At 54.6% G+C, this 13,334-nt stretch overlaps 1 protein-coding gene across 17 annotated transcripts in view; it reads right to left on the bottom strand.

The window, feature by feature from the left end:
- Nucleotides 1-8,122, bottom strand: part of PEMT (phosphatidylethanolamine N-methyltransferase) — a 39,080-nt gene extending 30,958 nt beyond the window's left edge. For 6 of the 17 annotated variants that reach the window (XM_060395490.1, XM_060395491.1, XM_060395497.1 and 3 more), the window contains exon 1: nt 278-502. Coding sequence is in view for 2 of the 17 variants with exons in the window: in XM_015098682.4 (XP_014954168.2) it covers nt 4,436-4,594 (159 nt within the window). In the remaining 15 variants the exon portion in view is untranslated. Of the gene's footprint in view, nt 1-8; nt 503-2,875; nt 3,356-3,382; nt 4,302-4,435; nt 4,890-5,265; nt 5,455-7,553 lie in introns of those variants that run through there. The other 11 variants (XM_060395492.1, XM_060395495.1, XM_060395494.1 and 8 more) reach the window with 10 other exon arrangements.
- Between the last annotated feature and the right edge of the window lie 5,212 nt (nt 8,123-13,334).

Raw genomic sequence — 13,334 nt, 5'->3', positions numbered from 1 at the left:
CTGGTCACCTTGAAGGGGGATTTGCGTTGCCCAGAGAGGGGCGTGCGGAGCAGAGAATGACGAACAGGCTAGGCGGCAGCAGAGGGGCCCCTCCTGGCTTCAGGCTCTGAGGCCGGCAGGTCCCTTTCGGGCTGCTGTCGTCTCCGTGACCCAAGGAGGCCCTCCCTCCAAAACCCCATCAGACAGGAGCAGGGCAGGTGGGTCCCCAGTGCTGCCCCCAGAACCCTGCACCCCGCCCCAGGCCACCTCAGCTATGGGAAGGGTCCCCCCACCTTACTAAAGCCGTGGAAGTCCTGGCCCTCTGCTCTTGGTAACTCTAACGATGCAGCCCCTGCGGTTCCAAGGTCACGGGCTGCAGGGTCCCGGCGCTGGAACGCAAAGGAGATGCTCCGCCTACCGCACCCCAGCAGCGCTCCGTGAGGGGCTCAGAGGCTGGACCATACCGCTTGCCATGCAAGGGGTACACAGCCGTGGCGGGTCAACAGCACCCGGGTCACATTGTGACATCCAAACAAACAGCAGGGGCCCAGGAGTCAAAGTCACATCGACCGCAGGTGGGACCCACGTACCGCTCAGCATAGAGGGCGGGGGACAGGCTGGGGACAGTGTGTCGGCCTCCAGCAGGACCCTCCATCTCAGGGCAACTCAGGAGACATTTACCAGGAAACCAGTGCTGTGAGCCCCACACTAGCACAGACACACAAAGGAGGGCCACAAAGTTCTGTACTAAGGCAGCCATGACCTCGATCGTGGCACCAGGCACAGAAGATCTTCAGGCAGCAGACAATCCAGGCTGGGGGCTCCCTCCCACCCTCCAGAAGGACCAGAGGGGACCTCTGTGACCTCCTCCCCTGGAGGGGGGGAAATAAGCGGGGGAAACAGGTGCAACCTGTCTTTTCTAATGAGTCAGTTCTTCGCATCAGGTGGCCAGAGTATTGGAGTTTCAGCTTCAGCATCAGTCCTTCTAATGAATATTCAGGACTGATTTCCTTTACGATTGACTGGTTTGATCTCCTTGCTGTCCAAGGGGCTCTCAAGAGTCTTCCTCAACACCACAGTTCAAAGGCATCAATACTTTAGCACTCAGCTTTCTTAATGGTCCAACTCTCACATCCGTACATGACTACTGGAAAAACCATAGCTTTGACTAGACAGACCTTTGTCGGCAAAGTGATGAATCCTACCAAACATTTAAGGAACAAAGAACCACAATTCCGCACAGTCTCTCCCAGAACACTTCCCAGCTCCCACTAAGAGGGCTGCATTCCTTTAATGCTATAACTGGACAAAGACACTACAAGAAAACTACAAACCATACTCCTCATGAACACAGCCCTCCAAAACCCTGAACAAAATGATGGAAACTCAAAGCCTGCAATGAATACAAGGAGAACAGATCAGGACCAAGTTGGGGGGCACCCCAGAAAGGTGGGGCTGGTGTGACAACCAACATCTGCACAGACAGAAGAGGAAAAGCCATATGGCCATCTCAACAGAGGCAGGAGAAACCAACGCTCTGTACACTGACATGACTTGCCAAAGGTCTGGACTCTCACCCCAAAACACTGAAGACAAAAATTACATCCCTCAGAACTTCACAGAATAAGTTGTCCAAAGAAATGGCCTGATGTTTGTTCTGACCAACGTGATAACGCCAAGAGAATTTGAAAAATAACTCTTGTATAGTAGGCAAACATCTCACCCGGGAAGGCAGCTCCGACATGCCCGTCACCCCCTGGGATTTGCCTCCCAAATGGTCACAGAGCAGTCACATACAGGGACTGTGCAGCCCAAGGGGCCCGGCCCCCAAGCATGGGCTGGATGCAGCCTGAACCTTGCCTTCTGAAAACCACCCACCCTCAGTGTGGTCACCCGAACTTCACAGCTGACAGAGCTCTCATCTTACAGAGCAGGTAACTGAAGGGCCCCTTTGGACACCTACACCACCCACGCTCACAAGGGACAAGGGCTGGGGAACCATCTGGAAACGGGCATGAGCAGAGTCTCCGATTGTGCCCTGGCAGCCCAAGCTCCCCAAGAAGCTGGCACCATGAGGCACCATCGGAGCCCTTCTGTCCGGCTCCATCTCCCACCAGTCAGTCGGCTTCACGCGGCTGCTGAGCCAAGGAGGAGCTGAGCCAAGTTCAGGGTAGAGAGGGCCTTGGTCAATGAGGGTGCAGCAGGGACACTCCCCAGCCTGGGGGGCGGCAGGGGGTGGGGGGCTACTTTCTAAGCTAAAAACAAAGTCCTGATTCTAAACCCACTGCAGCAAGCCCAGGAGGTCAAGGGCATTGTGCCCACGTCAGCAGGCGTGTGGCTGCTGGGGTCTTGCGGTAGTGCATGACAGAATTACATTTGGGTCAAATATACTATTAAAAGTAACTTCACCGATTTCTTCTTAGTTGTTAAACTGTGGCTACTAGAGGAGTTTGGATTTTCACCATGACCGTGTTACCCCCACCACCACCCCCGCCCCGGCCATCGGAGGGGGCTAGGTCAGCTTGGTGCCAGCCTGCAGCTCAGATGTGTTGGATGCAAAGAAACCATCCTGGAGACAATATCTCTCCAAACCAGAGATTCTGACAGAGGAGGGAGGAGGGCTGCCAAGAGGCACAAATAGACAACGTGGAATGTTGTTGGCAACAGGAAGCTTAACTGTACCAACAGGGGCAGCGGTGGAAAACGGAATGTTAGCCAGTGACGGTCACCCTGACCCATCTCCCCAAAGCTCCCAGGTCAGTCCCACTGCACAGCCCCAGAGAGAAGGGGCTGCCTGCACACACCCAGGAAGTCTCCCCCTCCCCCGCTGCCAGGCCTTGCTCAGACCTTAACCTTGCAGGGGCTCCACTGCCCAAAGCCCTGAAGGTCTCCCCACCTCTAGTCAACGGTGCCTATCCTTCCACCCGGAGTTTGCATCCGTGAAGCAGCCACCCCAGGCTGGGCAATCCCGAAGGTCCCCTCTGGCATTCCAAGATCTCTGCCCTTCTCATCTGAGATCTGCTAGGATAGAAAGCACGGCACACCATGGATCTCATGGGTTTCGAGTCCTCTAACGCCATCAGGAATCCAGTATTCAAAGGATGCCGTCAGATACATTCGTCCTCCCAGGGCAGCTGGTGATATTCACCTGGATCTGGGCGCCCATTACACCAGAGAGCTCTCTTTGAACCGCCCAAGTCCTGCAGAGTGACCCAGCACTTCACGGAAAGTTCTTTGAAATAATAAGTCTTCCTCCCCTCCTCTGCTTTCCTCCCATACCCTTGGGCTGTCCGGCACTTCCTGGGGACAGACGTGAGGCTTCTCTTTGTTCCGGAACAAATCCACCTCCTCACGGCCTTGGCTCTGCCAGCCCTCCACCAGAGCACCTTACCCCCTGGCTTACCTCTCAGGGCTCAGATCAGAGGTCACCTCCTTAGGTAGGGGACGAGCTATCTCGGGATTGCAGTCCCCCTCCCCACCAGCCAGTCTCTAAAACAGTGTCCAATTTTATCTCTGGGAGAGAATTTTAGGTTTCCAGGCTCACTAGAGTGAAAAGTCAGTGAGAACGGACAAAGAATGTCACCGGCCATTCCAGTAAGAACAAAAGTTGCCCCATCAGGCCACTGGCCGCTGCTGCCAACCCAGGTGCGCCCTGAGGTGGTTTAGGATGGAGAAAAACAGGAGATTGGCCCCAGACAGGATGAGATCTAAGGAATAATTTCAAGGAGCCCAGACTCTTGCATCTTCCCAGATCCAGAAATGCGCTAAAATCATGAAAGAGATGTCTGTTTCGTGTGTGTGATTACCAGTAATCTTTTGATGTTCCACGACATGTTTTGGGGTTTTGTGTTTCCAGCAAAAACTTCTATATATCCTGGTTCCTCCCTAACCTCTCTGGAACAGTCTCTCAGAGCTCCTGAGAGGCTCTTTCCCGGGCTCCAGTCCGCAGGAAGACGCTAAACAGAACATAACTCGCAACTCTGAGGTTTTGCGTTTTTCTTCGATGGACACCTGCTCTCGATCAAGACCAGCGGGACAAACGAATGGACCACAAAAGGTGGCCTCGAGCAGAGACCTATTTGGGGCTCCACCAGGAGTGCCAGACTCCGGAAACGTGTTTGTCTTGTCTCAGAGGCGGCTCCGAGGGAGGGGGCCGGGGGCCGGAGGGTCTCCAGCACCGGGTCCGCCCAGTCCATCCCGGCCTGGCCTGTGCAGGGCTCGGCTGGCCGCGAACTCCCCGCTAGTCCACCGGGGAGGAGGCCAGTCCTCTGGCCTCGGCTAAGGGCGCCGGCCTCCCGGAGCCTCGAGATCCCGGGGTGCACAGGTGTACGCGCCCAGGAGCGGGGCCCTAGACACCGCCCGGCGCCCCGCCTCCGTTGCCTGGTAACGGCGGTCCCGCCCCCCGGCGTAGGAAGAGGCCCCGCCCGCGGCACCCCTCCCAACCGGCGCCCGGTACCTTCCTGAAGTCGATGTTGCCGAGGCCTCCGCAGCAGTCCGGCGCAGCCACCGAGCTGCGCACGGGCCCCGCCCGGCCCGGACTCGTTGGCCGCGGGTTGCCTTGCAGGGATCGCGCTGGGGCCTCGAGGAAGCCCCCGACACCCAGAACCGGCCCCATCGGGCCCGAGAAGCGCCGCCGGCCGGGGTCCTTTCGCCGTGACCCTGCTTCCTCGGCCTTCTGGGAAATGTAGTCCCCGTCCCCGCGCAGCGCCGAGTTCCCGGGCTCGCGCTAGCCTCTCCGGGAGCCGAGAACTACAAGTCCCAGGGCCGTGCGCGGCGGCGCTGGCCGGTCCCGAGGCTGCCACGCAGCCGCGGAGACCTCGATTGCCGGCCCCCGACCCCCAGCCCCCGGCTACCCACTCGGCCAGCCAACTGACCTGGCGTTCCTGTTCTTGGCCGTCGTCTGGCTGGAGGCCGCCAGCGGCGGGTCGTAGGTTTAAGTAGAGTGCTGCCTAGCACCTGAGGACCTGGACTTTGGCCGACTCAGCCCCTAGTCCTTCCCGGGGGCCGACTGTGGCACGAGGGGGAGTGTTGAGGGGTGGGAACGCCCCTCACCTCCGGCTTCCAGTCGACGACCCTCCTCCAGTGGCCCTCGAGCACTCACCGGGGCTTCCCTCACTGTCCCTTGGGGTATGAGAGCCGAGCAGCAATAAATGGTTGCAAGCTGGGATGGCAAAACGGGGAGGTGAGGGGGCACTTCCCTGCAATGCTCAGGGAAGGACCCGAGGGAGGCCTGAGAGCTGGAGAAGGTGCCAGACATGCAGATTTTGGGGGTAGGAAGGGGCTCACCTGTGCAGGTGCTAGGAGACAGGAGGGGTCCTTCAGAAATCCTGAAAAGGCTGGAGTAGTGGCGAGGGGGGGGGGGGACAGTGGGAGGGAACAGGCTTTGGAAAGTAGGTGGGTTACAGGCTGGTTGGGTCCCTAGAGAGCCCTCTTTGTAGCTAGTTGCCACATACCTGGAACCCTGGCAAGCCATCTGATTCCAGCCCACGCCTCTCTCCCTTGCTTCCCCTCCACCCTGCACCTGCCAGTACAGGGCATTTGTGAGCTGCCACCGTGTGCCCAATCATGTGCAACCTCTACAACACCCCTGGGATGGGGCAGAGGCAAGCCCACCATGATACAGGAAGGACGCTGGCATTGGTGTACACACCAGCTCCGTGGTTGTGGGCAGCTGTCAGTTCCTCAGAAGCACAAATGAGGTACCTGTTGGTAAAACCCATAGCACAGGACCTGACTGCTGGAAAGTGCTTGAGAACCACTAGCCACCACTGGGCTGGGTGCACAGCAGGTGCTGAAGGGCTGGTTTGCCCAACTACCACCTCGTGCAGGCTGTCCAGGCAGGGCCTGCTGGAACCAGAGCCGATTCTGGGGAACTCACCAAGAGGGAGGGCCCCCAGGGGGCACTCCCTACCCACCACAGTCCATTTCACCCAAGCCCCAGTTTTCTCCCCACCTGGCCATTCTTTCCCCCCGCCCCCACCTTGTTCTTTTATTAAGCCAGGAAAATTAGTTTCTGTGTGCTTGGTTTATGTGGGAACAAAGAAAATGTCAGAGATCACAGCACAGCTGATGCAACCAGCGGAATCCACTCCAACCCTCCTAGAAAGGAGCACACCAAAACTCAGAAACTGGACTCAGCTTCCAGTGTGGTCGGTGGATTGGAACTGTTCAGGTCAAGAACCTCCTGCTGAAGGCATCTGGGGCCAGAAGTACAGCCTGGGCCTTTGAAACGCCCCTGTCTGAGCTTGCAGGGAAGCCACCCAGGCTGACTTCTTTCAGGGGCTATGCCTCCTCCCGCATCCCTGGCAAACAGAGAAGTCACTTCTGAGGCAGCGTGCTTCTCTGTGGACAAAGTATTTGTTCCAGATTCCGACCCAAAGTCCCTGTTTCTGGAGCTTTAACAAATAGCTCCTTTCTCCCCCAGCTGGCCCCACACCCGACCCTGGGGTTATCTCTCTTTACCCCTAGATGGCTCTCCACATATCCGGAGCTGTTTATCACGAGCAGCTACCGTCACAGGCTCCAGGGCAAACGTCTCCAGATGACCTCTCTGGCCAGGAGTTTGACTTTTGCTGGGAGAGGATCAAAGCTAATGGCTATTTCTTCCAACTGTCCCCTCCCCCAGCGGCCCTGCATCTGAGCACCTGGCTCCTTTTATTACTAAAGCTAACATTTGCTTAACGGGTGGCCTTGAGTAAAGCCTAAACCGTTCCCTACTCTTGAGTCTCCTTTCTGTTCATGGAATCAGTCTGATTGAGAGCAAGAGGAGAAGGGGATGACAGAGGAGGAGATGGTTGAATGGCATCACCAACTTAATGGATGTTGTGCTTAACCGCTCAGTCGTGCCCCATGGACTGCAGCCCGCCAGTCTCCTCTGTCCACGGGGATTCTCCAGGCAAGAATACTGGAGTGGATTGCCATGTCCTCCTCCAGGGGACCGTCCCAACCCAGGGATTGAACTCAGGTCTCCCGCATGGCATGTGGATTCTTTACTGTCTGAGCCACCAGGGAAGCCCAATGGACTTTAGTTTGAGCAAAATCCAAGAGATAGTGGAGGACAGGGAAGCCTAGTGCACTGCAGTCCATGCGGTCGCAAAGACTTGGACTTAGTTTACTTATTTATTCTGTATAGTGTCAGTCCCCCCTCCCCTCACCCAGGAGAAGATGAGCTTCCAGAGGGCAGGGTTTTGTCTGTTCCTACACAACTCTCCCTGGCACCTGGCTCGTTCCTAGTTCCACGCATGAAGCAGGCACTCTGTAAACAGTGAGTGAATGAGTCATTCAGCCACTCCCAAGTCTGGAGCATCCTTGGAAACAATCTCCCTGGGCCTCACAGACCCCATCTGTGGAATGGAGAGGGTGAAGGATCCTGTCTGTGTGGCCTCTGGCAAGTGACTGATCAACCTTCTCTGACTCTCAGAAGAAGAAATCTAACTGTAAAGATCAGAGCTAAGAAGTCTGAGCTCTTCCAAAGCTGCAGGCCCAGAGCCCAGTGCAGTTTTCTTTGAGCCGCAGAATAGGAGGGAGGGAAAGTGGGAGGGAGGGGAAGAGAGAGGGAGGGGAAGTGGACTCACGTGGGAAGTGCCATGATCACACAGCTGAGTGAGTGGCGGGCTTGGAACCTGCCAGCCTAGAGCAGGTGACAGAGGAAGCCCAATTAGGGAACCCCTGCTGGAGCCAGCACTGGTTCGGACACTCAGTGCTCAAACCCATCTTGTTTCTGCCCTCTCCTTGGTTCCTTTTCACACATGCCGCTGCCCCCATCATGGGCCAGTTAAAGCCGTGTCTTCTCCAAGAAGCCTCACTGCTCCTGGAAGAATGAGGGCAGAGTGTGATCCTCGCTCCAAGGTCCCGTGTGGCTCGGGCACAGCCACTCTGCAGCCCTTCTTGCTCCCGGTGCTCCATGCATACCCGTCCCCTTCTTCTTGGAGAGCAAGGGCATGCCCTGCACCTGCACACGCTCAGCACCAGTCAGCTCTCGTCAAAGACACAAGTGAATGACGAAGGTCAAAGCTGCATTTCAGTCCAGGGAAGTTATCCCTCAAAAATGGAGGCAAAGAAAAAGTGTTTTCAGACAAAAGGAACAGGATCCCAGCTGGGAGCCCGGGGATGCAGGGAGTGAAGAGCACAAGAAAGTAAATCTGATATTAGATGTTTGTAACAATAATATCTTGTGGGGGTTAGAATATTTACCTTGGTAACGGAGCATAAAGGTCAGGGAAAGCCCCATAGGGTTTGGTCTCCACAGAGCCTCCTCCCATCAGCAGAAGAACATGTGATCTTATCAAGGTCACTCAGAGCGTTTCCCCAAATCGACCAAGCGCTGGAACATAAAGCAAATCTCAGCAGATTTGGAAGAACTGTGATCACACGGTTTATTCTCCCAAACAGTGGGATTAAGCCAGAAAACAGGAAGACAACTATCAGTTTCCCTGATAGCTCAGTGGGTAAAGAATCAGTCTTCAGTGCTGGAGACCTGGGTTTGATCCCTGGCTTGGGAAGATCCCCTAGAGAATGGAACAGCTGCCCACTCCAATATTCTGGCCTGGAGAATTCCATGGAGTATACATATACAGTCCATGGGGTCGCAAAGAGTTGGACACAACTCAGTGACTTTCACATCCCAACCTTTGGAAACTAACCAAAACATTTTACTTAAACCCCAGTGATGCTTTCCAGGTGCTTCTACCTGGGCCGGCTGTCCAGGGACCAACAAGAACTTTACCTGGAGTGATTTGGGCGGGGGAGGGGGCAGCAAGTAGACTCTAGGAAAAGCAGCTTTTCCTGTTTAACTCCAGGTTCTAGGAGCGAGTGAGGAGAGGGGCTGGGGAAGAGCACTGGGTGCTCTGAGGGCTGCGGGACTCCAAGGGGCTGATCAGGTGTGGGAACCCACAGTCCTGGCCCAAAGCTCAGGACAACTGGGACACCAGCAGGTCTTCAGGCTGAAGACCCTGCTGCCCACCCTGAGGGCGCATGCACAGGAAGGAGGCAGAGCAGGGGCTAGAAACCCCTGGTCAGAGCCAAGGCTCGGCAGGGCCGCCTGTGCGCAGGGTTGGCTCGAAGTGTGGGATCTGGCTTAGGACCGTTTCCTTAGCAAGGGACTCCAGGAGTTAAGAGGACGCAGTCAGTCCAGCTGCGTCCACAGGCCTGTGCCTGGCTCACTCATCAGCATGGTCTCCTAGTATTCCAAACACACTTACGTTAATTTAATAGTTGAATAATTATACCTTATTTAACTTGTCTTTTCCCCCATTGTTTGTGATGCTGGCCATTTTCCCATGGGCTTTTCTTTTTGATCAGAATAGTGTTTAATTTGCAGTATTTACCAGCGCATCTCCTGGGCCTTCTTTCCAAAAAACCCATGAGCTTCAATCTCAGCAAATACATGAACTTTTTAATTAAATGAATTGGGCCTTTGTAATTTTTAAGTGATTAAAAGTTTGTTTTTACCTTGCAAATTTTCCAACCCACAAAAAATTTGCAAAAATTATGAAATAAACACCTCCATATCCTTCACCTGGATTGACCCCTTATCATTCCTCAGCATTTTTTTTTTTTGGGCCGTGCTGCTCGGCATGTGAATCTCGAACAGGGATCACACCTGTGCCCCCTGCAGTGGAAGCATGGCGTCTTAACATCTGGACCACCTGGGAAGTCCCTTCATCAAGTTATTTTTATATGAACTATTTGAGCGTATGTAGCAGACTCTACACCCCTAGGCCCTTCCCTGAATATCTCCTAAGAACAAAAACATTCTGCTAGGAAACCTCGATACAGTCGTGTCAGAATCAGGTTTACGGTTGATCCAGAGCACGGCTAACACCAAGGCCCTGTCAACATTCCACCCACTGTCCTGCTATGTAGACCGGCCCTCGAGTGGGTTTGTCTAGTGGTGTTGGGGCCAGAGTGCCTCCTCAGTGCTGTGTCCTCCGAGCCTGCGTCCAGCTGCCCTGCCTGTTGCTCGAGCTTGACCTCTGGGCACAGGTATCTCCTCCAGAGAGATGCGAGGGTTCAGAGCACTGCTGTCCAGAGGCTGGGAGCTGACCCGACAGCAGCACCCGCCTGCCCTGCGGGGACCAGGCACACGAGCTCTGCACTCACCTGCTGACTGATCCCAGGAGAATGGCCCGGCCTCCCCAGGCCCCCAGGTCCTCATGAGCTTGTCAGGAGGGTCAAAGGCAGGAGCCCTTTATCTGGCTCCAAGCAGATGACTTCTGCTGACCGTCGGACGCTCAGGAAGAAGACAGGGTGAGCTGGGGCATTGGGGAGGCTCCTCCAGTGCTGATGACCCTGAGTGGATGGGCAGTGTCCCGGCACCCAGAGGCCTGCAGGTGGCACCGTGGGGCACAGAGCCACAGGACTGCACCCTGCTCATGGCCACTTCATGTTCCGTTCTGCTTTTTCAAACAGACTTTATTTTTCAGAGTCCTTTTAGGTTTAGAGAAGATTTGAACAGAAGGTACAGACAGTTCCCATATACTTAAAAAATGGTTTTGTACTGATATAAAAGCAATCATTTCAACCATGTTAAAGTGTGAATGCAACTCTGAACTTCCAAACATGCTTTTGATCCCTGGTCAGGAAATAGGATCTCACAAGCCACATGGCACGGCCAAAAAATTTTAAAAATGAATAAAATAACACTACTTCCAGATGCAAACTATTAACAGTATGTATAGGATGGATAAACAACAAGGTCTTACTATATAGCATAGGAACTATATTTGATATCCTGTGACAAACCATAATGGAATAGAAATACATATAAAAAAACAAAGTTTACAGTTAGGTGGCTCTAGCCCCTTCATCGGAGAAGGCAATGGCACCCCACTCCAGCACTCTTGCCTGGAAAATCCCATGGATGGAGGAGTCTGGTGGGCTGCAGTCCATGGGGTTGCTGAGAGTCGGACACAACTGAGCGACTTCCCTTTCACTTTTCACTTTCACGCATTGGAGAAGGAAATGGCAACCCACTCCAGTGTTCTTGTCTGGAGAATCCCAGGGACGGTGGAGCCTAGTGGGCTGCCATCTATGGGGTCGCACAGAGTCGGACACGACTGAAGCGACTTAGCAGCAACAGCAGCACCACCTTCATGGTGTTGTGTGACCGTCATCACCTCTCTTTTCAGAACATCCCTGGCATCCTCAGGGAAGCCAGAAGCCATTGGCAGTCACTCCCCATCCTGCTTCTACCCCTGCAACCTCTGATCTATATTCTGTCTCCAGGGGTTTGCCTGTCCTGGAAGTTTCATACAAATAGCACCAGGCAACAGGTGACCTTTTATGTCTGGCTTCTTCCACTGAGTGTGATGTTTGTGAGCTTCACGCCCATGGTAGCGGGTGTCTATACTTCAGTCCTTTTCACAGCTGAATGACAGACATCCAACTGTGCGGCTGGACACACGTTTCTGATCACTTGCTGATGGACGTCGGGGCTGCTTCTACCTTCTGGTGGCTGTGAGCAGGGCTGCTGTGGACATTCAGGCACAGGTATTTTCTAACGGACACTTATTTCTCCTGGATGTGCTCCAGCAAGGAAATTGCTGAGTCACGCAGCAACTCTGTATGTAGCTCTTTGAGGGACTTCCAGACCATTTTCTGCAGCAGCTGAACCACTGCCGCTGAACCACTGTTCCTAGCCGCAGCACTCAAGGGTTCCAGTTTCTCCACATCTTCCATGCCGGCTCCCTGGTTTTGTAATGACTGCCATTCTCACAGGGGTGAGGTAGTGCCTCAGTGTGGTTTTGGTTTGCCTTTCCCTGATGTCTAAAGAAAGCTCTGAGCTCTGCAGACACGTCTGTTCAGCTCCTTTGCCCATTTTTAACTGAGTTATTGCCTTCCTATTATTGAGTTCCAAGGTAAGGGGTCATCACACATCGGAGTCTTTAAAACAGAAGGCAGGACATCTCAGCTTCCATCGCCGGACACGAGCCCCTGCTGTGCAGGCTGCCCTTCTCCCCTATATCCAGGGAGGATAGAGCACAGCTTCCCCTGGGAGGTTCAGTTCAGTTCAGTTCAGTTGCTCAGTTGTGTCCCACTCTTTGTGACCCCATGGACTGAAGCACACCAGGCTTTCCTGTCCGTCACCAACTCTTGGAGCTTGCTCAAACTCATGTCCATCGAGTTGGTGATGCTATCCAACCATCTCATCCTATCGTTCCCTTCTCCTCCTGCCTGCAAACTTTTCCAGCATCAGAGTCTTTTCCAATGAGTCAGTTCTTCTCATCAGGTGGCCAAAGTATTGGAGTTTCAGCTCCAGCGTCAGTCCTTCCCCTGGGAGGTTGCTTCCAGGAAAACCCAAGGTCTTCCACCCAATCCGGGGCTCCTGAAAGTGTTTCCCAGCCAGGAGCTGCCCTTCCTCTAAGCATCAGTGCTGCTGCCGCTTCCTATGAACACAGAAATAGCTACAGTGGCTTCTTTTTCTGCCAGTCACTACACATGACTAACTCGTGATTTTCCATTTCTCATTAGATTTCTTTTCCAGACTCCTTCCACCTGCCGAGCTCCTCACCTGGGGTAGAGTGGTATCTTCCAGCACCTCGCCCCCAGCCCTGTCTACTCCCTGGTCCCCCATCCAGCGACCTCTGCTCCTCCCTGCCCCCCAACACCACCACAAGGAATCAGTCCTCACCTCCTGAAACTGTTCCTCTGGGACTCAGGTCTCATCACCTCCCACCTGCACAATGGAGGCAGCTGGCCTCTCCAGCCTCCCTCCGCCATTTCCAAAGCATCCTCCGCAGATAGCAGGTGGCCCTTGTTCAGAGCCCTGCAGTGGCTCTGGACTGCTCAGACAGAAACCCAGGCCTCCCAGGGCGGCACAGGTGATCTGCCATGAGTGGCCTCCTTCATTCACTGGTTCATTCAGTTTTCTGAGCACCTACTGTATGCGAGGGCCTAGGACACAGTGGACAAAGGGCCAGGGAGCTGAGCCCTTGGCCCTGCCTTTGAGACACCTCCAGTCCTTTGGAGACCCCATCACAATGCCGATCTCACTCAGTTACTGTGTCATCTATGACTTTCTGGGAAATAAACTGCCATCCTGACGTTCCTTCTCCTGTCGCAGGCGCAGGGAGAGTGCCCTAGACCTGACCCCCTGCCTTGCACCCCTACCAGGGAGGAGGAGGCAGCTGCCTTCTCTCTCCAAAATTCCACCCTCTGCAAGTCCAGCCTTCTCCATCAGGGGACACTGGGCACCATCTGGAGACATCCGTGGTTGCCACAGCTGGGAGGTGCCATGGACACCGGTGAGGCTGGGATGCTGCTCAGCCTCCTACAACGCGGGGTCCAGGTCCAGAGCCAGGGGGTCGAGGAAATTTCCAACGCGGGCAGATGTCCATCCAGGTATGGGTAGGGCA

This window comes from Ovis aries, chromosome 11 (assembly GCF_016772045.2).
Source record: "Ovis aries strain OAR_USU_Benz2616 breed Rambouillet chromosome 11, ARS-UI_Ramb_v3.0, whole genome shotgun sequence".
Classification (NCBI taxonomy): Eukaryota; Metazoa; Chordata; class Mammalia; order Artiodactyla; family Bovidae; genus Ovis; species Ovis aries.
This window is presented reverse-complemented; position numbering and strand designations above follow the sequence as displayed.